General features: G+C 43.9%; 1 protein-coding gene across 1 annotated transcript in view; it reads right to left on the bottom strand.

Annotated features, from left to right (window-relative positions):
* Positions 1 to 3,046: 3,046 nt before the first annotated feature.
* CCDC28B (coiled-coil domain containing 28B) overlaps positions 3,047 to 26,761 on the bottom strand; it is a 50,536-nt gene continuing 26,821 nt past the window's right edge. Inside the window, exons 4-6 of the mRNA XM_068265397.1 lie at positions 21,676 to 21,821; positions 11,157 to 11,179; positions 3,047 to 3,481 (exon numbers count right to left, since the gene is read on the bottom strand). Coding sequence (XP_068121498.1) covers positions 3,406 to 3,481; positions 11,157 to 11,179; positions 21,676 to 21,821 — 245 coding nt within the window. The 3' untranslated portion in view covers positions 3,047 to 3,405. The remainder of the gene's footprint in view (positions 3,482 to 11,156; positions 11,180 to 21,675; positions 21,822 to 26,761) is intronic.

Below are 26,761 nucleotides of genomic sequence, written 5' to 3'. Positions count from 1 at the left end.
GCAGGACTGTATGATCACTAGGATAATACCTTTACGGAGAAACTTGCTCCTAACATAGTTATGCCCCCAGTGATGACACTGATGTGTTTAGAAGACTCTTCTTCCTCAAGATCTTGAGGGTGTGGCTATGTCAGGAGCAGCTGCTTCTGTGGTGGAATTTCCCAGTGATTAAGCAGTCCTACAGTGGTATCTTACTTCAGATATGGACTGCAGTCCATTTCCTTTTTTTTTCACAGCACAACTGTGAAAGTAGACATACCACCCAAATAGAGGAGGCGGCAGAAGGCTCTGCTTGACAGTAGGAACAACATGATAACAATTCAAAACCCTCAAAACCATTGCACTGACACACTCCCATTACCTGAAGGGAGTATCTCTGTGTAATCTAAATGTATTTTGCACCTGCACTTTACAGATAAGGTACTGGGAATGTACTCAGCTGGAGGATAGTCAGTAGGACATCTGACAGGGTGGCCAGGTCTGGGTGGTTTGATGATATATAATCCGCGTCCTGGTCTAAGGTAATTACACACGTCCAACTTTTTCAAACAACTTGTCATCCGACTTGTCGTTTGAACGACAAGTTGGACGTGTGTACATGCTGTCGAGCTACTTATGACAGCCGGTTTGACCAACTAATAGACATTCAAACAACAGGTAATTTGATCAGTCATTTAATCTAGCCCTTTGTTCTATTCAGTCCATTGTCCATTCTCAATTTGGTTAAACGACATGTAAATTAGGTAAATTAGCATAGCAGCCGCTTTGTTGGTCAGTGTGTACATGACGTTTGAATGACTTGTTGTTTGCACTTCAACCATTCAAACGACCAATTTAAACAACAATCAGGCATACAGTTGGACGTGTATATGCACCTTTAGTTGTGGTGTGTGAGACACAAATACACCACTCTCTGGCATACCCAGTCCCCTGGAGAGCGCAGTTTTTATTGGTATATTCTATGTTAGTAAAGGACCTCTATTTGTTTGGTCGTACAATTCTTTTGCAGTTGTTAAATGAAATCAATCGAGTAAACAAGGAATTTTAGGTGGTCTTCTTGGTCTGATCCATCAACCAAAGTGTGCAAAGCATTTATGAATCTGATGATATTGTGAGAGGGAGGAAGATTTGAAGGGTGTTATATCAAACATCAAATTGTGCAAGTACTTAGAGATTAATAAACAATTCAGAAAGATTAGTAATGTTTTCTACTTCTCTCTGAACTCCAACTTGGGTCGACCACACTTGTGAATTGAACTTCACAGATCAATAGAATATTGCTATTGTGAGATTTAATCTACCGTAACTGTAATTGGGTTGTAAAACCCTCAGTAGAGGGGGGGAATGTAGTAATTATGAAAGCCAAGTCATACAACCGCCATGAGATGTCATGAAATTTTAGACAATTGTGGTGGATAGTACCATGTGCTCACTAGAACTAGGATACGCTATTTGATTTGACTGACACATCTGTTGGCGAGGGGATGATTGTTATAAAAGAGGCAGAGTTTCCAAAGTAATAAATCCCATATCCCTATATTGGATGCACACCTAAAGGTGCATAAATGCTCATTAACTGAGAAAATGACTATTTGCTATTGATAAGCACCTGCAGCTACACTTTGAGAGACTGTCCTGGTACATACATAAGAGTAGGATTTTAAAATGTTTTTAGTGCAGAACTGGGCATATTTATTTGGTTGGCATTCTAGGGGTGATGTTAAGTAGTGCTAGTAATAAGGAATAGCAGAATTGGAGAAAATGTGTGAGCTGCCAGATATGGCAAGAAAAAATCGCTTATAACAGACGTAGCCATCTGGTCAGGCCACACCATGATAACAGTGGAAAGGATGAAATAAAGGAACATTTGCAAAGTGCCTTTCACTTGTAGAACTCTGAAAAGCTGAGGAGAGCTGTTACCTGGCTGTGTGTATGTAATGTGTGTGAGTGTACAATCTGCCTCCCCCGCTACAGTCTAGGGTCAATTTCTTACCAGAAAGCCAATTAACCCACACCATGGTAGTGTAATGGTGTTGTGGTTAAGGGCACTGCCTTTGACATAGGAGACCTGGGTTCAAATCTCAGCTCTTCCTATTCAGCACCTAATCAGTAATAAGTCCTTGGGCAAGACTCTCTAAATAAAGCCTGGTTCACATTATTTTCTGGCAGATTTACTGGCAGATCGATTATTTCCAACATTTCCAATCGATTTCCTATTGACGTGAACGGAAAACGGTCGGAAATCGATCGGAAAATGATCGGACATCAGATCGGACATTTTGGAAATAATCGATCTGACAGTAAATCTGCCAGAAAATCTGATAGTGTTTACCTAGCATAAAGGGGCCCATACACTGGTCGATTTCAGCGATCGATCGATTCTATAGAATCGATCGATCAAAAATGGAATTGAATATCGATCGATTTGTGGACGATTTTGATGGATTTGATCTATCAGGCAGGATGGAAAATCTAGGTCGATTTGCTGCTTGTAGCACATCCATGGCCTATAGAGTTGCATTGGATCTAATGGTCCAATAATGCATTTAGGTAGATTTCCAATATATTTCATTCGAATGGTGCCCATACACGACACAATAAAAACATTTGATTTTCCCGTTTATTCGATCTAAATGATCGAATCGAATGAAAGTTGAGAACATTTCGATTATGAAATTTGAACGATTATCCTGTTTTTCGAGAAAAATCTGATCGGACATGCAGGAAAAATCTTTATAATCGATCTAATGGAATAATCAAACTAAATTATCTAATCGGAAAAAAATGAAACATTTTACCATGTATGGGCACCTTAAAATCTATTGGAAATCTGTTCCTAGTGTGTGGCACACATCAGATAGATTCCTGTCAGATTCGACTTGGCAGGCATCTGACAGAAATCTATCTGGCCCAACTGACTACTAGCCACTTCTATGCAGAGAAACATTTGGAATGTCCAAAGAGCATCTTGCTTGCATAGGCACTGCTGGTGTCTGTCTGCTATGGATGCCTTGCATAATATATATAAAACACAAAACAATAACAATTTATATACATATGTAGAAATATTTATTATAAACTAATAAATACATGCATACTGCAAAACTGCTTTTTATCATCCACATCTCCTGAGATTATATTTGTGCTGAAAATTGCAGGATTTTCACTTTATTATTGCTGAACAAATAACTCTCTTCATAAGTCATCCATGCATCTACTACTTGTGCTTGTAATTTCTATTATAACTAGCTGCATAGGAAATTCTTCCTAGTCCCTTACTATATTAACCTTCCAGTAACAGCGCAGGTCCTGTCACACTAGCAGTGTCTTCTCCAGAGATTCCACCTCTGCCACTTCATAGGATGACTACATTTTGCACTTTTTGGGGGTTTTGTACCACCAGTCCTACTGGAGACTATCCGGCACCTCTTCACTAGGCGAAGGGGGAGTATCCTGGTTTTCTGCCAGATTTAACTTTTGTCTTGGTGAATTGTTAAGGGATTTACTGCAGAGCTGCTGTATATAAATACATCAGAGTAATATACAAAGTTACAAAGACATAAAGTACTGGTATTAATTACAACATAGTATAAATAATGAAAGCATCGCCAGCAAGAATAATTTATTTATTTATTTACAAACTTTAGTCCTTTATCTCCAAAGCAATGGTTTGTGATAGTCTGATATTTGTCCATACAGTACATGCCCTTTCCTAGGCTCATACACACGTCCAACTTAATGCAGAACACACTACACCACATGACCAACTGTACAACAAGCTGTTTACAAGTACATACACACAAACCAACCAACTAAACAACCAACTCACTTAATACTATGGGTGCAAGCTAAAGAGAACCAGAGATGAAGCACCCTGGTGTATTTTACCTTATAAATCAGTGGGAACATGACAGTAAACACCTAATCTGCCCTTTGTTTCATTGTTCTCTGTGTAATCTGCCTGTAATCACCTCTGATAAGAATCCCCGACTGAGAAGTCAGGCTGCTCCGTCTAGCTTTGCTACAGAAAGATTATAGCTAAGTCTGTCTTCTGTGGTGTTATTTCAAGCCCAAGCCTGCCCCCTTGTGGCTTTGCTATAATGACTCAGCAATAATCATTCCCAGCAAAGCCAGATTTAATTGCTCAGTCTGGGATTCTTGTGACTGCTGATAACAGACACTTTTAGCAGTGAGGGTGAAACAGAGAGCATGGTAAGTGTTTTCTCTAATGTTCTTACTGATATACATGGTAAAATACACAAGGGTGCTTCGTCTCTGGTTCCCTTAAGCAACAAACTGCGCAACATGTCTGCACTCATAAATAACAAAGTTGTTCAAAAGACTTGTACACACATTCCAACAGGCATGATAGTTGGCCAGATTGATCCTCCGGTTGGATCTGGCAAACAAACAACCTGTTATCAGCTGGTCATCTGGCTGTTTGTCAGCCGTACACACACCCAACTTATTTTCCAACAGAGATGTTTGGAATCTAGTTGGACAAATTGTTGGTGCGTGTGTATGAGCCTTTAGTGGTTGTATGGTTTGTTTGGGGCCCATAACGATTGTATTCTTTCACGCAGGGGTCAAACTTGGCTTTCGTGCACATTTTCTGCACAGATTTTAACTGAGAACTCATATTAATCATTAGGCTAGGTCACACATGAATGCAGATTTCACGCGCAGAAAAACAACTGACATCTTGCGCAATTTGTCAGTTTTCTCTATAAATTACATTAGCTACTGTAAGGCAGGGGTCACACTTGTTTTTCAGTTTTCTGAAAAGTGTAGAAAACTGAAAGACAAGTGTGACCCCTGCCTCACAGTGGGTGACCACATGCTGCTTTCGTCCTATAGAACAGTGAACTCAGTACAGTTGGTTAACAAAAAAATGCACTTCCTGTTGATTTTGATTTGTCCAATTCCAAAATTAAAGCAAACCTGAAGTGAAAATAAACCTATAATTGGATGTGATTTACTAATGGTAAATAGAACATTAGTAACATAGAACCCAGACTCATATTTTTATTTTAAGGTTACTCTAAACAGCAGCCATGACAGTCTGGTGTAAAATCTTCTTCATTCAGCCGCAAAACAAACAAACGTAATGACACACTAAAAAAGGTTTTGCCTCCTATTTACCTTCCAGAAAATGGACTGAATTCCACAGGTTTTTGGACAAGCTAATTTACATATATTATAACGCTAGTGTTGTTGTGCTGGAAAACAAAAACTTCAGGCATAATAAAATTTTAATAAAAAAAAATTACACAAATATTTATTATAAATAAACAAACAAACCTGGGGGGGGGGAGATCAGACCCCACCAACAGAGAGCTCTGTTGGTGGGAAGAAAAGGGGGGGGGTCACTTGTGTGCTGTACTGTGCAGCCCTGCAGCTTGGCCTTAAAGAGACTCCGTAACAAAAATTGCATCCTGTTTTTTATCATCCTACAAGTTCCAAAAGCTATTCTAATGTGTTCTGGCTTACTGCAGCACTTTGTACTATCACAGTCTCTGTAATAAATCAACTTATCTCTCTCTTGTCAGACTTGTCAGCCTGTGTCTGGAAGGCTGCCAAGTTCTTCAGTGTTGTGGTTCTGCTATAATCTCCCCCATCCAGGCCCCTCTATGCACACTGCCTGTGTGTTATTTAGATTAGAGCAGCTTCTCTCTTATCTTTTACAAGCTGGATAAATCGTCCTCTGAGCTGGCTGGGCTTTCACATAGTGAGGAATTACAGACAAGGGCAAAGCTGTTTGCAGGAAGAAAAGAGCAGCCTGAAACTTCAGTGCATGAGAGATGCAGGGGGAAAGAAACACACAAATGATCTCTTGAGATTCAAAAGGAAGGCTGTATACAGCCTGCTTGTGTATGGATGTATTTTCTATGTGTGGACATACTGTACATCAACCTACTTCCTGTTTTGGTGGCCATTTTGTTTGTTTATAAACAAACTTTTTAAAACTGTTTTTAACCACTTTTAATGCGGCGGGGAGCGGCGAAATTGTGACAGAGGGGAATAGGAGATGTCCCCTAACACACTGGTATGTTTACTTTTGTGTGATTTTAACAATACAGATTCTCTTTAAAGCTGCAGTGGCCTATTTTCCCAAAAAAGGCCTGGTTTTTAAGTGGGGGGGGGGGGGGGGGGGGGTGGTTAACACTGTGGTTCTCGAGTGGTTAAAGAGACTCCGTAACAAATTTTTCAGCCTTAGCTCTTCTATCCTATAAGTTCCTATACCTGTTCTAATGTGCTCTGGCTTACTGCAGCCTTTCCTGATTGCACTGTCTCTGTAATAAATCTTATCTCCTTTCCTCTGTCGTGTCTGTCGGGCTAAGGCTTGAATGTGTGGAATGTGCAGGGTTGCTTGTGATTGGATAGAAGCGATACACACCCTCTGCAGGCCCCCTGCACACTCTGTATGACTCACACACTCTGTTTATGTGAGCCTATCACAAGCTGGTTAGTTTGTTTGTAAACACTGCCTAAAACTGTTAATTCCAAGCCAGGATTGCAACAGAGAGTGGCAGAAACAGCACAGAGGGGCACAGGAGAAAATAAGGAATAGAATGGTATGCTTTTTAGTGTAAGAATATTAGAGGACAGATTCTCTTTAAGGGGGGGGGGGGGGGGGTAATGTTAGGAAACCTGCAATTCCCTGTCCTACCTGTGGATGGCATTTTGGACTTGGACTGTCATGTACATCCATTACTCACCACCAGATGTCCTCAGCAGGACTTTCTCTGCAATTATGCAGTCATCTGCAGTGAGTCTATTTGAAGACTCCACTCTGCTACACACATTGCCAGAGCTTCAGTTCTAATAGGCCTCTGCTTGCTGCCAGCTGCCCGAACTCCTGGTCCCATTGACTGTTCCCAATTCCCCGGTCTGACCTCTTGCCTGATTATTTACTTGTCTCTGGATTCTGATTCTGTACTGCATTGCTCTCCTGGTTTGTGATTTTGTGCTTTATCTTGACTTGCCCTTGGTAACGATTTGGTACTGCTTTCTTGGATCTGTATATAGTCCTGTTACTTCTAGTATTTAGCTTGTGTGGTGTGCATTCACTGTTGTATATATTTTTGCACTTGTTCAATAAACATCATTGTTACTTGCTTTTTCATCTCTTGTATGTGCTGCAGACAGTGGTCACCAGCTCTGCTATCAGTGAGGTTTATAACAGCCATTCCCTGTTTATTTGCACAAGAATTGGGCACATCTCAAGCAGCCTAATATGCTTCAGCAATTATGCATGGGGTTCTACTTATAACGCCTGTAGATATTTGCCAGTTTATAACTCTTGTCATTTTTTTTCCTCTAAAACCGCTGCATGCCTTATTTCCTACTTTAATACATTGTAAAAACGTGTGCAATGCAATGCACTGCACTGATGTAGAAAGAATATTTATAAATGTGCCCTTTGCTGCCTGTTTTTTTCTTTTTGCTTTTTAGGGCGGCATGGTAGCTTTTTTTCAGATGCCTAAATGGTTCTCTGCAAATGCATCTGACAGAGTATTGGCCTGGCCCCCCACTGAATGGTATATGTGACAATTTTCTGCTGTGCAGTGCAACTGCTGCCATGTGCTGTCTGCAAAAAGGTATCATTCAATTGCATAACTTTGCCACCAGATGGCGATCATTCTCCAGCAGTTGTGAAAAAGCCTTCAATTATCAGCTCATCTAGGAGTCAGCCATTGACATTCATTGTATTCTGATGAAAATATCTTTGCGGTATACAGTATAAATTCAAAATTATAATAAACTACAATAATTGTACATACACAGTACATGTTTCTTTGAAATGAGATGAACTGCTTCTTCAACATCTACTCAGTCTTCTCTGCTGTGAATAGATTTGAATCTATCATCCTTTTTCTCTGACAAAGAGCTGGCTAACAAAAGATCTAATCTATTTTTTACTCATCTGGGGCTTCTTTCAGCCCCTTGCCGTCTCAGTCCCTCGCCGCAGCCCCGGTCCTCCTCGGTGTCCCTACTGGCCGGCCGTTATGACCACGACCCACCGTCGGGGTCGGCTCTTCTGCGTCCACATCATCTGGCGGGTACTGCGTCTACGCAATAGTTGTGTGCAGTAGACCATCCAGAGGCTTCCCTGGATTTTAGGGGGACAAATGAGACACAGAGGCATGTTCCATGACATGCCTCCGTGTTCTCTTGGCACCACTCCGTGCCCTCCCTTCTCTCCGCTATTCCCCTCCCACCCCTGAATCCACTGAAAGCAACTTGTTGGTAGCTCAATAGGGGAAGAGGCGTCCATTGCAGGAAAGGTATTCCTGCGCAATACCCCCTCTGGCATTAGGAAAGTCTCTTCCCCACCTCTCCCCCACACACTTCCCCCCCACACTTTTCCCACCTGTCTGTGATCTCTGCTCTCTGATCAGAAGCAGATAGTTGAGATGCTGATTCTGGGGTTGTGGCTATTTAGGTGCGTTTCCACTAGGAAGCAAGATCGCATGGGTGTAGGAAAGCGAGGTGGGTGATTGCAATTTGAACAAATACAAATCACACTCGTGGAAAAAACAGCACCACAATTTACGTTAAGCTCGGTGCTGATGCGATCAGTAAAAGGGCCGTGATCTGCTTTTTGTTGCGAATTGCAGCTAGTGGAGAAGGTCCCATAAAGAAATGAAAAATCTTCCCAACAGATGAACAGAGTGACGTGGGGCGGTGAGGAGCAAATCATTTGACTCATGGAGGAGAGTTACTTCAGGTAGTACACTTTTTTTTTTGTATTGTCTCTCTGCTGCTTTGCGTTTTCTCTAAATAATAGTAACAGAGATGAATTATACAACATCAACACCAGATGGTGCAATGTTCCTTTGGATGAATCAGTGACTCATGTAAATTCATCATGTTGAAAGAGTTGAGATGCAAAAGTAAAACAATTGTTTCTGCAGTTTGTTTGTTACCATGTCAGCCAAGAGAAATATGTGGATAGGAAAAAATAACAGAAGAATTGCAAAAATGTTGTTTCTTATTGGATAACTATAAATGTCTATAATTATAGTTTCCAGAGAAGTGTCCTTCTACCGATATGTATTCAGACAGTCAGTGCTCCAGAAGGAGTAGATTCCATGCTTGCAAGGAACAACAGATGAATGTTACATGCAGTTTTTGGAAAAGTAATCAGCCGCTATCTCACTTAGCAAGATTCTTGCAAAATTGGCAGTAAAGTTCACCATGTGGCTGCATTAACCACTTGAGGACTGCGGTGTTAACCCCCCCCCCAGTGACAAGGACATTTATTACTAAAATGGCCTCTGCAGCTTTAAGGCCAAGCTGCAGGGCCGAACAACTCAGCACACGAGTGATTCAGGACCAAGAGAGCTCTCTGTTGGTGGGGTCTGATTGCCCCCCCCAGGTGTTTGTTTGTTTTTGTAAATATTTATCTTATAAAATTTGCTATTTTTCTTATATCCCTCACTTCCCTGGCCAGCCAATCACTGTGGATCGCTTCCCTGTATCCCGCTTCCCTGTGGCTGTCACACGGCTGTCCCCAGTACAGCGCTGCTGCAGATCGCAGCGCTGTACAAAGTAATTAGACGGCGGTTTCGCCGTCTAACAGTCTCTCGAGCGTGCTCGCAATCTCCTACTAGCCCCATAGACGTGGAGCGGTCCTGGGGCTGACGCACTGCTCACGCCAATTGGCGTGGAGCAGTCGGCAAGTAGTTAAGCAAGAACAAGGGTTTTATGAGGATATTCCGTGTAAATGATCGTAAGGTATACCTTATTAACATTAGCTGGAACCTCTAATCGATTTTACCCCTTCACCTCCTGGGCAATACAATAATATCACCAGGGGGCGGCGCAGCACTTTTTTTTTTTTTCATGTAGCTAGCCTAGCGCTAGCTACATGATAGCTGCTGTGCAGCGGCATCCCCCCAACCCTTCGGCGGTCAGAGAAAACAGGGAATCCCGTTCAGAACGGGAATTCCTGTTTGGCTTCCCCCATCGCCATAGCGACGATCGGGATGATGTCAACGACTTTGTGACGTCAGAGGGAGTCCCGATCCACCCCAGGCTGCGCACGGGGTCTGGGGCGGCACGGCAGGTAGCGGCGAATCAGCGCAGAGTGGCGGCGATCGGTATATACTGCGTGTAACAAAAAAAATTATGCAAATTGGCCCACCAGGGCTTGAGAAATCCTCCGCGGCGGCTTACTTAGCTCGGGATTATCGCCCAGGAGGTTAATATGAATCGAAAGATGTGATTTATAAAAATCGGTTCACTTCAATTTATGATTGTTTTCTCTAACTGAATAGGCAAGTTTTGCACAACAAATTTGCAAAATGCTTGGGGACCCATTGGAAGCCCAGTGAAAATCTTGCAAACTTGCCAGCCACAATTTTGCTCAGGTGTTACAGTAAACCCAAAGTACCGAACCAACAAATGTCTTGGCTTTAATGGAGTTTTTCTAAATAAACAGCCTTCTGAGATGAGTGATATGTATTATTTCCTTGGGTAGTAACAGGTTTAGCAAGTGACAGGTTTAGTACCCACCAACCCTCATTTTTGAAGTTAAACTATGTCTTCCACATCTGAAAGTAAAGTGCCCATACATAAGATGTATGGGCAAATCAACCAAGAGACATCTGTTGCCTGCCCATACAACACATGTCGATTGCCTTGTGATGCCGCCTCGCTTCCCCCTGCGCTGTCCCCCCTAATGTAAAATGTTCCCCCCTGGTGCTCGGTGCAGTATACTTTACCTGTCCGTGTTGCCGCTGGGTCCGTCTACATAAACGTGGTTGCCGGTGTATACGTGGGCGTGTGTGATGTCTCTCATGTGCCCATGTTACACCGCCAAATGTGGTAGTTATCATCCGCTACTCTTTACTTACTTGGATCAAGCCATTACAGATTCTCATACACTAGACAATTGCTAGCAAATGCTGTCAGGTCCCCTTCTGTCACTATTACCGCGCTGCAAGAAAAGGATTATACATTGAATAAAATATTTTATAAAGGTTTTCACACTGAATAAAGTGGTATCTGTTTGCAATGCTAGTTTTTGAATAACTTTGGCTCCACTTTAATATTGTAACCTTGAAATGTGTAGAAAAACGAAGCAATACTGGACATGTTTTCGTTTCCTAAAATATCCAAGCCTTGTGCTAAACATTTTAAAAGGATACATTGAGTTACTCAGTTCTTCCAGCTGAAAAACACAAAGCAAGAGGGAAAAAAACAAATTACGTGAGCAACAGATTTCAAATGTACTTTAAGGTAGCCATATATCAGGCGACTTGGCGACCGATCAACTGAAAATCGGTGCTGCCAAGTGCATGCCCGACCGACAATGCGACCAATTTCAGGACCAAGTTGGTCACATAAGTTGATCATGCATGCTGCAAGATGTTGGGCCGACTTGCTCGATTGGGTGGGCGACGGTAACGATGTGCAATTTCAGGACGATCGACAAACCCCTGGCACTGTCCTCCTTAATGTTAAAGGAATAGTTAGGCAAAAACAATAAAAAATCAGCATTACTCACCGGGGGCTTCTCCAGCCTCTTGCAGCCGACTGTCCCACACCGACCTCTCTGCTGCCGTCCCTGGGTCCCTGCACGTTGCAGAGGATGACCTCGAGGTCATCCTTACTGCTCCTAGAAAGCCACATTAGTAAAATGTGGCTACATGGGTGGGCAGAGCATCGTAAGTCCCTCATAACTAATTCTTTTATGTAGTCAGGTCAGATAAAGTTTAATAATTGTAGTGAAAGTGTATATGCATGTGTTTTCCCTGCCGTTAGTTCTGCTTTGTTTCTTTGTTTTGCAGGTGCTGTGATAAAGAAAAACAAAAAAAAGAATTGTATGTGTGTGTGTTACCTGGACAGTGTATTCTGCCTCTGTTTTAGTTGGCTGGGGCTTGTCGCGGGTAAGAGTTTTTGGTGGTTTTAGTAAAGGTTGGCATTACCTGGGCCTGGCTTTTAAAAAGTTTGTGTTTTTTCTTTCTTTCATTTCTTACTTTATTTCCTAGCACGTGTCTATGACCATGTTGTATGGGTAAAAGTCACCCACTAATGTGGGTGGGCTTTGTTGTTGTGCTTATTGGAAAAGCTGTTAAATAAAGATTCTGCAGTTTGGTTATTTATTTAAATTATTAATTATTTATTGTATCGTTATTAAAGGTTTACATTTTATAAGATTTTAATTCCACCAATAAACCGCCCGCAGCCTATTTTTATCCAAGAAAGGGTGTGTCGGTGTCTTTATTTATTTTAAAGTTTGGTTAATGTACCTTCCCAAACGGTATGCACTTGCCCTCCCGTGCATGACGCGCTGCTGTCAATTTTTTTTTGCCTGACAACCCCCGCCCCGGTGCCCAGTGCATATACAGTACTGTCTGCCACCTCCACTTGTACCCACTGGCTCCGCTCTACATACACGCGCCCCATGTGGTTGCCTAGTAAGGGTGCACATATTACGTCAGAGGTCATACACACGCCCATGTTACTAGGCAACCACGTGGAGCGCGTGTATGAAGAACAGAGTGCACCTGGAAGCCAGCGGGGACAAGCAGAGGCAGCGGACAGGTAATGTATATGCACTGGGGGGGGCACTTAACATTAGGGGGAAAGCATTGGGGCGGCAATGCGGTCGGATGCGACGTCACAAGGCAGATTTCAGCATGAAATTCATCAGGAATGGGCCAGCGGTGTATGGGCAGCCGACAATTCTCTCTCTCTCTAATCAGATTCAATAAGAGAGAGATTTTGTCTCTTAGTCGAATCTGCCCATCATCGCCTGATGTATGGCTACCTTTATAATACAGCTATAAAGAAATGTGATTGTAGGCAACAGATATGAACCTAATACAAACCCAATTAAGCAGCAGCGTTATCACAAGGAAGTATGACACTGGTTACTCCTTCAAGCAAATTAGAATAATTTAGCTATCTATTTAATTTTATTCACATGAATGTAATATTATCAGGGGTTTATTTTATTTTTTTTGGGGGGGGGGGGGGGGGGCATTTGTTGAGCTCTTAGCTCCAATGCTGTTGGGCATACAATACATTTATTCTGATAGTATTTATTTATTTTCTAAAAATTATTTATCTAATAGAAGTGAATCACTCGTCTGGGTCACTTTTAGATAGAATGTATATTTGCTGGCATTTTAGATTTTTCTACCTGAGGAATCTGGCGCTGATTGGCAAAATAAGTCATAACAAGTCCTAGACATTCATAATTCAGAGTTATCCTCCCAACAAAAGTTTTCCGTTATAATCATTTTATATGCCATGGGACCTCATACTTTCTGTACACCAGAATTAAGATTTGCTTGAAAAAGCAGCCACTCTGATATTCTAATTTCCTCCCTTGTGGTAATATGCAGAGAGTCTCTGCATGCCAGTATTCAGCCACATCTTATCTAATGGCCTAGAAGCTCCCTCTTTGTTTAATGCATGCATGCTCCCTCTTTGTTCCTAATGCATGCATGGCAGCACCTATGGGTAGTGGCCCCGCCCCTAGCCCCCTATAGGACAGGTATCTAGTATAAATTAAGTGTAGCCTGACTCCACCCTGTCTATGTTTTTCGTCCTTGCCCTCGACTAGTATCTGGTCTACGTGCACCCTTACCTCCTCTAAGACGCCAGGTTCAGCCTCTCCTGGTGAAGCCTTGACTCTAATAGTCTCACAGGGCTGCCCCGTTCTGCTGGTCTTGGGGGCATGGTGGCCGCACGGATTACGGGCTGTCAGGTGGAGAGATAAACTCTCTCCTTATAGGCGAGCCACCCTAGTCAGGCTGGCTAATAGCTGGCGGGGCAGGATCCATGTCGGCCACACTCTCTCCCTGTTTTCGCCGGGCAGAGTACATCGCTGCAGAGGAAGAGAGGTGCCGTTCCGAGTACCAGTGACGTCACTTCCGGATGCGCTCCGCAAACCGGAAGTAGGAAGTAGCCTCCGATCCGGAACGCGGCTATGCGCTCCACGACTCGGTATTGGCACTGGGGGGCGGGGAGGCTTAGTGGAAGGGCCTGATAGGCCTATTTAAGCAAGCAAGATGGCGGGGAGCGGCGTCTTTCGCCGAAATTCAGCGTGGACTCTGCGGTGGCCGCTTCCTGCCTCTTGCAATCACCGTAGCCCAGTGTGATTTTCCCTAAAAGGTAGGTCTGGCAGCCTCAGCACCTCACCTTTATATTTGCCCTCATGGCCGCAGCCATACTTAATGCTGGTGTTCTTTTTATCCCAGCATGTCCCAGGCGGATATGGATCCCAATTTGCCCGTCACAGACCAGCAACAGGATATCAGGTAAGGGTGCCTTAGGTGAGTTTTCTTTCTTCCCCTTAGCAAAAGAGAGCGAAGACTAAATGACATGTTCCTTCATGTCTCCTGACAGCCTGGCTACAGTCTCATCGGAGCAACCTTCACACTCCTCGCAACGGTCAGCTTCCACTAAGAGAAAAAAAGGCTCCAAAAGTGACTCGTCGAGAAAACATCATCACAATCGACCCCCAAAGAATTGTTGGGCTTGTGGGGAAGTCACATTGCCAGGAAAATTAGTATGTAGCAGATGCTTCAACCAAATGCCACATGAGGAACAACAACCCGTCGAGGTGTCACACCTAATCAGACAGGCGGTACAGGAATCGATGGCAGAGTACATCGCAACACTACCACAATCAGCTCCGGCTACAGAACCTATACCGTCCACTTCACGCCAGGACTCGGACTCCCAAATGGAGGAAACGGAACTAGGATTCAATTTCGCTATGGTAGAACCGTACGTGAACGCGGTCAGACAGGCCATTGAATGGGAGGAGGAGTCTGAGGACGAATCAACGAAAGAAAGAAAACAAAAAAGAACATATTATAAACACCTTAGGAAGACCTGCACTACATTCCCGTTCATGGAAGAGATACAGGAGGTCATCCAAGAGGAATGGGAAAAGGCGGACAAGAAAATACCTCTGAATAACAGGCTATCAAAATTATACCCTTTACCAGCAAAAAAATCAGTTACTTTAGATAACGCCCCGGTGGTGGACGCATCGGTCATAAGATTAGCAAAACACATAACTCTGCCATTGGAGGATGCCATATCCTTTCGAGATCCCATCGATAGAAAGATGGACATGGATCTGAAGAAATCATACACCGTGTCAGGCGGAGCAATGAAGCCAGCAGTTACTCTAACGTCAGTCGCAAAGGCCTTACGAGCCTGGACGGATAACTTAGAGGTAGCAATAGCCGATGGAACAGATAGGGAGGCCTTGATCAACTCGTTACAAGAGTTCAAACTATCGGCAGACTTCATTGGAGAGGCCGCTGTGGACATCATACGCTCTATATCCAGGGCAATGTTCTATTCAATTACCACCAGGAGGGCTCTATGGCTAAGAGCGTGGTCAGCCGACATGAATTCCAAGCAAAACTGGTGCAAGATTCCTTTCGATGGAAAAAATCTTTTTGGAGAACTTATGGACAAGGCTATCACCAGAGTGACAGGTGGGAAGTCCGGCCTTATACCGCATGATCGCAAACCAAAGAGACCTCACCCACCTCAGCAAAGCCGAAATCAACAGACACGCTTTAGGAATGCCAGGTCTTACCGTCCAGGGAGGGACTATAAGAAGACATGGCAGGGAGGCCAGGCAACATTAGCCAGACTCAACAAACAGAAGGCTTCCAACACTACTAACAATGCACCTAAGGGGTTTTGATGGGACGCCCGCTCAGGTGTGTCCTGTGGGCGGAAGGTTGCAATCCTTCGGACACATCTGGGCGGAGGACTGTCGGAATCACTGGGTGATAAAGACAATTCGTTACGGTCACAAATGGTCATTCAGACAAGAACCACCTGTTTCCCACTTCGCACCGACAAGAATCCCAGGCTCTACACACAGAAGAAAGATTCTAGAAGAGTATATTTAAGACTTGTTAACCACGAGAGCAATTTGCCCTGTTCCAGCCCTGGAAAAGGGAAACGGAGTCTACTCTCCGTTATTCTTTGTAACGAAGAAGACGGGAGACCTAAGACCCGTGCTAGACCTCAGAGCCCTCAACAGTCTAATAGTACTGCCCCGATTCAAGATGGAATTCCTCCAGTCCATTATATTGGCAACCAAAGTGGCAGATTGGATGCTATCAGTGGATTTGGAGGACGCCTACTTACACATTCCAATCCACAAGGACTACCAGCAGTATTTACGTTTCGCCATAGGGGACCTACACCTCCAATTTACGTGCCTTCCTTTTGGAATAAATACAGCACCCAGAACCTTCACCAAAGTACTAGTTCAGACAGTAGCTCTCCTGAGACTGAGGGGGTTGAGGATATACCACTACCTCGACGACATCATACTGCTAGCACAGAGTCAAGAGAAGATCCTAGAACAGAGGGAACTACTCCTCAATGAACTACAACGCTTCGGATGGTTAATAAGCTGGAGAAAAAGTCAACTAGCTCCCACACAAGATATGATATTCCTGGGAGCACGGTTTCTAACCAATCAGAATGCGGTCCAACTACCGGAGGAAAAGAAGAACAACATCTTAGAAAAGATACGGCTCACGATAGATGCACCCAGACTTCAAGCCCGACAGTGTCTGAGCCTGTTGGGAACACTAACATCGACCATCCCCATGATCAAATGGGCTCAATGGCATACCAGAGTATTCCAGTGGGGGTTCCTGACACAATGGGGGAAGAAGAAGAGTATGTATCAATGGATATACTTGGATATTACGATGAGGAACAGTTTATGTTGGTGGTTGAACCCCAACAACCTGAACAGACATCAGCAGATCCAACCACAGAGGGAGATTCTGATCACAACCGATGCAAGTACAAAGGGCTGGGGAGCCCACTTAGAGGGCCAGTTTGCTCAGGGACTATGGTCACGGACGGCGACTACAGAACCAGCGAATATACTGGAACTAAAGGCAATCCTACATGCCCTGGAACATTTTCAGAACCGGATAGTCAACAAGCCAGTCCTTGTCAGGAGCGACAACACAACAGCAGTAACATACATCAACAAGCAGGGAGGAACAAGGTGCTTACGGTTACTCCAGCAGACTGCACCAATTATGCACTTCGCAGAAACTCATCTACTCAGCTTGAGAGCAGTCTACATTCCGGGCAAGTCGAATGTGAGAGCGGACTATCTCAGCAGACATCAAGTAGACAACAAGGAGTGGTCGTTACACCCGGACATATTCCAGAAGGTCTGCAAGAAATGGGGATCCCCAGACCTGGATTTAATGGCAACAAAGGACAACACAAAGTGTGCCCGTTTCATCTCCAGAGCTTACTGTCCCCAAGCAGAAGCAGTAGATGTTCTCACTGCGGACTGGAAATGCAAACTGGGATACATGTTCCCGCCGACACCAATGATAAACAGGGTACTGAGAAGGTTGGCACAGGAGAACACAACGGTCATAGCCATACTATCATTCTGGAGCCACCGTCCATGGTTTCCACTACTTTGGGAACTGAAGATAGCCACTCCGTGGAAGCTTCCGGTCACCCCGCAACTTCTATCACAGGGCCCAGTATGCCACCCAGACATTCAGAGACTACATTTGATGGCTTGGCTCTTGAGGGGGAGAGGCTGAAACAGGTCGGCTGTTCAGATGATGTCATTAATACAATCCTGAGAGCCCGTAAACCAACCACAAACAAGACATATCATCGTATATGGCAAAGATTCATTCAATATGCAACTGAAGAGGGGTTCAACTCTTCGAAACCAGAAGCTTGTAACATCCTAGCATTTCTGCAAACAGGTTTGGAGAAGGACTTAAGTTACTCAGCACTAAAGGTCCAGGTCACAGCCCTCTCTGCTCTGACTAATGTCAGATGGGCACTTAACCCGCTAGTCATACAGCTCCTTAGGGGCGTGATTAAAATCAAGCCTCCGAATAAGACGCTGTTCCCAAAATGGGACTTACCGGTAGTCCTAGAAGCACTAAGGAAAACTCCTTTTGAACCCCTGGAGGATTGCAGTCTCTGGAACGCAACCATTAAAACTGTTTTCCTGACAGCCGTATCCTCCGCCAGAAGAGTTTCTGAACTCCAGGCAATGGGCATAAAAGAACCTTACCTAAGTTTTTTCCCGGATAGGGTAGTCATCAGACCCATGCCACATTTTGTACCTAAAGTGGCGACAACATACCACTTCAACAAAGATTGGACTCTCCCCACTTTTCAGGAAGAAGATACTCACTTACCGGACACACTAGATGTTGGCCGAATGCTCAAAAGGTACTTAGAACTAACGGCAGAAATTAGGAAGACAGAAAGATTCTTCATCATTCCGACATGGTATAGGAAAGGGGAACCAGCTACCTCTAGAACAATTTCATCATGGATAGTGAAAGCTATCCAAACTGCTTACAGGCTCTCCGATCTTGAACCTCCCACTAATCTGAGAGCACACTCTACTAGATCAGTAGCAACGTCCTGGGCAGCATATGCCGGAATTCCAGCAGATCAAATATGCCAGGCAGCAAACTGGAAAACAATAAACACTTTCATGCAACACTGCAGGGTTGACCCCGCAGTGAATTCAACTGTGAACTTTGGAAGGACAGTATTGTCTATTTAAAGGTCTAACGGTATTGTGATGTAATACATTTTTTCTTTGGTGCACTTGCAGACTGTCTCCCGCCCAAATCTGTTCTTAATACTGTGACTAGTTAGATCCCATAGGTGCTGCCATGCATGCATTAGGAAAACGGAAAATTGTATACTTACCTTCCGGTAATTTTCCTTTCCTGATGCATCCATGGCAGCAACATAGGACCCACCCGGGTCTCGGCAAGTCCGAAATTGATAGACAGGGTGGAGTCAGGCTACACTTAATTTATACTAGATACCTGTCCTATAGGGGGCTAGGGGCGGGGCCACTACCCATAGGTGCTGCCATGGATGCATCAGGAAAGGAAAATTACCGGAAGGTAAGTATACAATTTTCCGTTTTCTATACACCAGAATTAAGATTTGCTTGAAAAAGCAGCCACTCTGATATTCTAATTTCCTCCCTTGTGGTAATATGCAGAGAGTCTCTGCATGCCAGTATTCAGCCACATCTTATCTAATGGCCTAGAAGCTCCCTCTTTGTTTAAAGGGGCACCTCTATTTTTTTAAGCCAGTGATTGAGAATATTAAGACCATTTACAATAGGGGCACAGTTAAAGGATCACTATCACAAACAAATTGTAACATTTAAAATATGGCGGTATGCACATGTATAGGATGTTCATTTGTCCCAAAGTAAAAAGGACTAGAAATTACTTTCTTCCTATGTTGCTGTCACTTACAGTAGGCTGTAAAAATATGACATATCTGACAGGATTTGGACTAGCCCATCTCCTCATGGGGGTTCTCAGGGATGATCAATTAGATGCAAATTGTTTTGAAATTATACATATGTATGCAGTTTGAAAATGGACCAGTCAATTTAAACCCAGGTTTAAATTGATTGGTCCATTTGCAAGCTGCAAATACTGTATTTGCATAAGAATTTGCATACATTTGTATCAACTTGGAATATTTTGCATATCTGTGATCATCCCTAATTCTCAGGGTATTTTCAAAAGCACTTACTTTATGGGAGTTGCTCAGTCCAACAGCAAGGATAGTGTGCAAGTGATTAGGGAGGCTGGTTTGCATCTTTGTATAGATCCTTCATAGGAAGTGCTTTTGTAAATAATAAAGGAAATACAAAGAATCTCCCATGAGGAGATGGACAAGTCCAAAACATGTCAGATCTGACATTTTTACTGCCTACTGTAAAAGACAGCAACAAAGGAAAAAAGTAAATTATAGTGCATTTTACTCTGAGAGAGATGTACATACATGTATTTCAAATTCTACAATTTGTTCGTGATAGTGGTTATTTAAAGGGTAGTGGTTGCTTACATCAGCACCCTTATGAGTATTCTGTCTGTTAAAACACTGCTCACTAAAGGCCTGAGCATGCTTGTGCACTTCTGTGCATTTTTCAGCAACAGTTCAATGATACGCAATGCTGAAAAATGCACAGAAGCAATCAGGTGTGCAGGTGACTAAAACTCACCATGTGGTGTAACACAGTGGCATAGTGGATACCGCTGTTACCTTGGAGCACTAGTATCGCCAGTTAAAATCTGGGCCAGGACACTATTTGCACAGAGTTTGTATGTTCACACTTGTTTGCATGAATTTCCCCTCGGTACTCCCACATCCCAAAAACATACAAATAACACCCTCTCCACCCCCTCAAATTGGCCTTAGTCTTCTCTTCAATAAGGACATGCGACTATGACTATGGTGAGCTCCTGTATGGGAAGTTAGCGATATGATTACAGCTCTGTAAAGTGATGCAGCAATGTCAGCTAGATAATGTTAAAGCGGATCCGAGATGAAAAACTAAATATAACAAGTGACTTGTCTATATATCTTATCTAAAGTTTAGATAGTTTACACAGCAAATCTAGCTGCAAACAGCCTCAACAGTATATTAATATTTTTCCCTGTGATACAATGGGAGCAGACATGTTTTCTGCTTGTCACTATTACACAATTACACACACAAGCAAGCTTATCTGTATCTAGGCATGCTAATCTGCATATTCTGTGAAAACTCCACTCTTATCTCCTCCATTACACAGGCAACTGATCTCTATCTGCACTGCAGCTCTCAGATTGTGAAAACTCTGCCTCTGAAATCTATAGCTAGTAACACCTTTTTCACCTGCCCAGACTGAAATCCCACAATCCCTTGCAAGCGCCAAGGCACTCTGGAGAAGCTGTGGGTGTGGTTTGTTTAGTTTATAGGAAATTAGGGTATTAAAACAAAACAAGTATTTGGCTTGAGGAATGCCCTATAAACTATATGTAAGGAACACAATTATGCAAGGAGTAAAAGTTCATCTCGGATCCACTTTAAAAAATAATGTGTGGTCTCTCTCCTTTTTTTTTTACATGTTTCTACAAACCTGAGTACTGATGAAAGCACATTCCTATTTAGTAGAATTGGGGTCACAGGCCTGTCTGGACATTAAAGGGTTCATATATAAGTAGGTCTAATTTAAGTCCCATTTTAAAAAAATATATTTTTTTTATAAAGCTGTGAAGTGTCATCTGAAACCTGCAGAGTGATTATGTGAATCCTTTGCAACGTTCAACCACTGGAATTCATTCTGTAGTCGGGAGTCGGCAGACAGCACAAACCATCAACCTGCAATATTAAAGTCACCTTTTCTCTAGTGTGCTGTTAAAGGGGAACTGAAGTAAGAGGTATACGGAGACTGCCATATTTATTTCCTTTTAATCAATACCAGTTGCCTGGCAGCCCTGCTGGTCTATTTCTCTGCAGTAGTATCTGAATAACACCAGAAACCAGCATGCAGCTAGTCTTGTCAGATCTGACTTTAAAGTCTGAAACACCTGATCTGCTGCATGCTTGTTCAGGGGCTATGGCTAATAGTATTAGAGGCAGAGGATCAGCAGGGCTGCCAGGCAACTGTTATTGATTAAAAGGAAATAAACATGGCAGGCTCCATATACCTCTCTCTTCAGTTCCCCTTTAAAATCCCGAACTCGGACTCCTGGGTTTATTGTTCACTAGCAGTAAATGGGGTTTTGGATGCATGCCTGTCTGACAAAGGCAAAAATTAAACTTTTCCCTTAATCCTGTAAAGATATTGGATATCTCACGTTATTTAGTAGCTGCTCCAAGTTTCTTTCCGCGTGTGTCTCTTCTCTTAGTTCTTCTGCACACACATCTAGGCTGAAATGAAGGCGAGCTAGCTGTTCTTGCATCTCCCTCACCCTCTCTAGCTGGTCAAATGTGCACACCCGCCCTAAAAGAGAATGGATATATGCATTAAAAATAAGAGTCATGGTAGAAGTACAGTAGGCTCAGGGCAAGGAATGAGGAGACATGACAGCACTAAATGGGATATGTGGCAAGGCCATACAGGCATTTAAACTACACATCAACAAACGATTCTGCTCTTGTCATCTCCACCTAGAAAACTTCTCCCACATCTGCCCTTTTCTCACACAGGACACTACTAAACTTCTTATGCATGCCCTAATAATTTCACAACTAGACTACTAGCCCTCTGCTCTGGGGCCTTACTGCTAAATGTTCAACCCCCTACAGTCCATCATAATCACTGCTGCCTGACTCAACCACCTCTCCTCCCACTTCTCCAGCCCTAAACCCCTCTGTCAGTCCCATCACTGACTGCCAGTTACACAAAAGGCTACAATTCAAAACCCTGACTCTCCTCTACAAAGCACTTTACAACCTAGCTGCTTATTTAAATAAACATATTTCCAGATATCATTATACATGCAGTCTACGCTCTACTAACAATATTGTCCTGCCTTTCTCTCTGATCACCTCTTCTCACTCCTGTTGTAAGATTTCTCTTGACCCTCTCCCCTCCTCTGGAACTCCCTCCCTTAGCACATCTGCCACTCATCCACACTTACCCTTTTTAGGGCTGAGACGCACCAGAAGAGCTCCCCAAACGCTAGAGGTTTCAAAAACTCTTCCCAATGTAATGCTATGGTTGTTTTTTTTTACAAAACCTCATCACTCCAGTGTGCATAGACACATAGGATAACATTAGCAGGAGGTTTCAAAAACTCAACATGCCCAGAAAAACTCCTCTGGTGTGCACCAGGCCTTAGGCACAACTTAAAAACTCACCTCTTCAGGCAGGCATACTCTCTCTCTTAGGAAACTTTGGCCACTGACCACCACTTTAACATCTCATACACAGCTTCCTTTTACCTACTGTCCTGTCCCTTAACCCATTAGAATGTAAGGTCAATTGGCCAGGGCTCTTTCTCATCTTTGCCTCTAAAAACTGTGTAATGTGTGTACATATCTTCCACCTTTATGTAAAAACCTGTGTAAGGTCAACTGGCCAGGGCTCTTTTTCCTCTTTGCCACACAATACTGTGTAATATGTGTACATATCTTCTGCCCCTATGTAAAAAATCTGTAAATTATTTGTTCATTGCATTACCTGTAATCCACCACTGTCTTGTATTGTTAATTGTTGTATTGTTTATACTGTACTATGATACCTTGTATTCTGTTGTATGATGCTATATAAATCAATAATAATAATAATAATAATGGTCTGGAGCAGCAAAAGTACAAGGCGAGAGCAGACTGGCTCTTGTTTTATTACCTTATTCATTTTTTTAAATGTGTTTTTAGAATAAAACTATATAAGATTTAATTTACTTATTCTAAACACCAAATAGAAACAGTAACTGTTAGCTGTTATATAGCCCAGTGCTGGCTATCAGCTACAATGCACAGTGTGGGAGCTGGGAGTCAGCTATAACACTCAGCTATATAATAGTCAGGCACCAGTGTCCCCTCTGTTTACTCTATCTACCCAATAGTTGGCACTAAATTATTTATTTTATTTATTACTTATTTATTGTGTTTATAAAGTGCCAACATATTACGCAGCGCTGGACATTAGTTTAGGTTACAGACAATGTTTAGGGGTGACATACAGCAATATGACAATACAGGAATACAAGAAAAACCAGATCACGCAGCACAGTATGAGTACAAGGCAATGCTTAGTCAGTCACTGGAGGGGAGCATGGAGATTAGGCAAGTTTGGTTCACTCAAATGCATAGCATGGGTGCACAGTAATGGAGGTGCATGATCAGGTAGGACACAAAAGGAGGAGGACCTGCCCAAAGGCTTACAATCTAGAGGGAGAGGTAGGGACACGAAAGGTAGGGGTCCAGAGTTCTGCTATGAGTTTGGAGCACTTGTGAGGGGTGGTAGGCCAGAATGAAAAGGTGAGTTTTGAGGGCCTTCTTGAACATGTTGAAGGAGGGAGCTGCCCTAATGGGTGGAGGTAGGGCATTCCATAGTGTTGGAGCAGCTCTTGAGAAGTCCTGGAGGCGTGCATGGGACTGAGTGATGCGGGGGGCGGTCAGGCGAAGTTCATTGGAGGAGCGGAGTGAGCGGCTAGGTGTGTACCTCTGACTAAGATCGGAAATGTAGGTTGGACAGATTTTGTGGACAGATTTGTAGGTCAGACACAGTATCTTAAATCTGATTCTGGACTGGATAGGAAGTCAGTGGAGGGATTCACAGAGGGGAGCCGCCATGGTGGAGCGATGGGAGGAGTGGATAATTCTGGCTGCCGCATTCATGATGGACTGCAGCGGGGCAATTCAGGTCATAGGGAGACCAGACAGAAGGGCATTACAGTAGTCGAGGCAGGAAATTATGAGGGCATGGATGAGGAGTTTGGTGGTGGCAGAGGTCAGGAAAGAGCGGATCTTGCAGATGTTACGGAGGTGGAAGTTGTAGGACTTTGTGAGGTTTGATGGAGAGTGTGGAGTCCAGGGTGACACCCAGACAGCGGGCTTGAGAGGTAGGGCGAATGGTAGTGTGGTTAACAGTGACATGCACATCTGGAAGGTTCAGGGATGGCCGGGGTGGGAAGACATTACACGCAATAATTCAGTATTTATAAGTATCAGAAATCAAAAGCCGTCCCCTGAGGAAGCAGGCTGTGGCCCAGGATTGGGTGATATATCACCGGCTGCAAGTAAGAGCAGGAGGGAGAGAGTAAGCAAATGTGAATGGGTTTTAACCACTTGCCGACCGCACGCTTATACCGTGCGTCGGCAAAGTGGCAGCTGCAGGACTGATTAATCAGGAAGCAGCCGCTCGTGCGAGCGGCTGCTTCCTGTCAATTCACGGCGGGGGGCTCCGTGAATAGCCTGCGGGCCGCCGATGGCGGCTCGCAGGCTAAATGTAAACACAAGCGGAAATAATCCGCTTTGTTTACATTTGTACGGCGCTGCTGCGTAAGGCAGATCGGCGATCCCCGGCCAATCAGCGGCCGGGGATCGCCGCCATGTGACAGAGGACGTCCTGTCACTGGCTGCACAGGACGGATAGCGTCCTGTGCAGCCCAGATCTCCCGGGGGAGCAGGTAGGAGAGGGAGGGGGGAGAATGTCGCCGCGGGGGGGGCTTTGAGGTGCCCCCCCGCAACATGCCTGCAGGTAGGAGCGATCAGACCCCCCCTGCACATCATCCCCCTAGTGGGGAAAAAAGGGGGGCGATCTGATCGCTCTGTGTGGCCGCGGATCTGTGCTGGGGGCTGCAGAGCCCACCCAGCACAGATCCAAACAAACAGCGCTGGTCCTTAAGGGGGGGTAAAGGGTGGGTCTCAAGTGGTTAAATGTTTGTGAGGTTTTTGAGCTGCTGGGGGAAGAGAGATTTCAGGAGAGCTAACAGTTCATGAGAAGCTAAGCAAGGTGAGGAAAGCAGAGCAGGTGAAGTAGGTGGTTGACTTCCTCAGTGGTAGTAGGAGTGAAGGAGGTGAGGGGAAGATAAGGTGGTGGAGGAGCTGGTTAGGAGGGCGAGTGGGAGTTGAAGATTGAACATTTCCTGATGGATGGAGACAACTTTGTTGGTGAAGTGGGTGGCGAAATCTGTGGCAGAGATAGAGGAAACAGGGGGGGGGGGTTAAGCAGGGATTGAAAGTGGCAAAAAGACGCTGGCGGTTGGAAGCTTGTGCTCCGATGAGCATGGGCAAGGGCAGCGTGGAACTGCAGCAGGTTGTACACCTTGTGCTGCCCAGCTGCTTTAGCTATTTGGCAGCACCAGGGATCTGTGCACCCAAATTAACTAATTTTTAGGTCTAGGTTTATTTTCCTAACACAAAAGTGAATAGGCACCATTTATAAAGTACAGAAATCTGGCCATATTTCTGAGAACAGTGTACTATTGTCCCAATTCAGATGGGCAAATGTTACATCTTTGTGCATAAAGTGAGACTTCCACTTAAAAATCTGGTCACATAGCAGTAGGCTCTGTTGTTGGGGCTGCTTGGCTCAGCATCATCCTGTTGCTCAGACTACAAGGGGGCAGATCACACAGAGCCGAGAGCAATATGGCCTGGAATACTGAAAGCCAGTGCTACTGGAAAGGTTTCACATCATCAAGTACTTTAAGGACAACTAAAGCAAGAGTGATATGGAGGCTGCCATATTTAATATATTTCCTTTTGAGCAATACCAGTTGCCTGGCTATCCTACTGACCCTTATCCTCTAATACTTATAGCCATAGACCCTGAACAAGCATGCATCAGATCAGGTGTTTCTGACATTATTGTCAGATCTGACAAGATTAGCTGCATGCTTGTTTCTGGTGTTATTCAGACACTACTGCAACCAAATAGATCAGTAGGGCTGCCAGGCAACTGGTATTGTTTAAAAATAAACAAATATGGGAGCCTCCATATTCTTCTCACTTCAATTGTCTTTTGAGGCTGAGTTCATAATCGGGCACTTTTTGCGAAGCGTTGCTGTACAAGTAATCCTATGGGTTTACTCACACTGCAGCAATTGCGATAGCAGGGTGGCCAGCATACATGAGAATGCGTGGTGCAGGAAAAGGACACACTGTGGGTTTTTGAAATAGGCATGGTGGAGAGATAAAAAGAGAACACAAAGGGAGAGAAAGCATTAGAGGGAAATAGAGTGCACAGAATGAGGGAAAGAAAAGTGGCAGAAAAACAGAGATCGGACAAGAGAGAGCAAAGAGGCAGAGAGAGAAAAAAGTCATGTGGCAGAGGAAGACAGAACAGAGTGCAGAAGAGAACATAATAAAAAAATCAAATAGCACAGAGAGAGACAGAGGGCAAAGTGGCAGAGACAGAGGGAGAACAAAGGGATGGAAATAGACAAACAGCATTAAGTGGTAATGAGAGAGAGAGAGAGAGAGAGAATA

This window comes from Hyperolius riggenbachi, chromosome 2 (assembly GCF_040937935.1).
Source record: "Hyperolius riggenbachi isolate aHypRig1 chromosome 2, aHypRig1.pri, whole genome shotgun sequence".
NCBI lineage: Eukaryota > Metazoa > Chordata > Amphibia > Anura > Hyperoliidae > Hyperolius > Hyperolius riggenbachi.
Note: the sequence above shows the minus strand (reverse complement) of the source record. Positions and strands in the feature narration are given on the sequence as shown.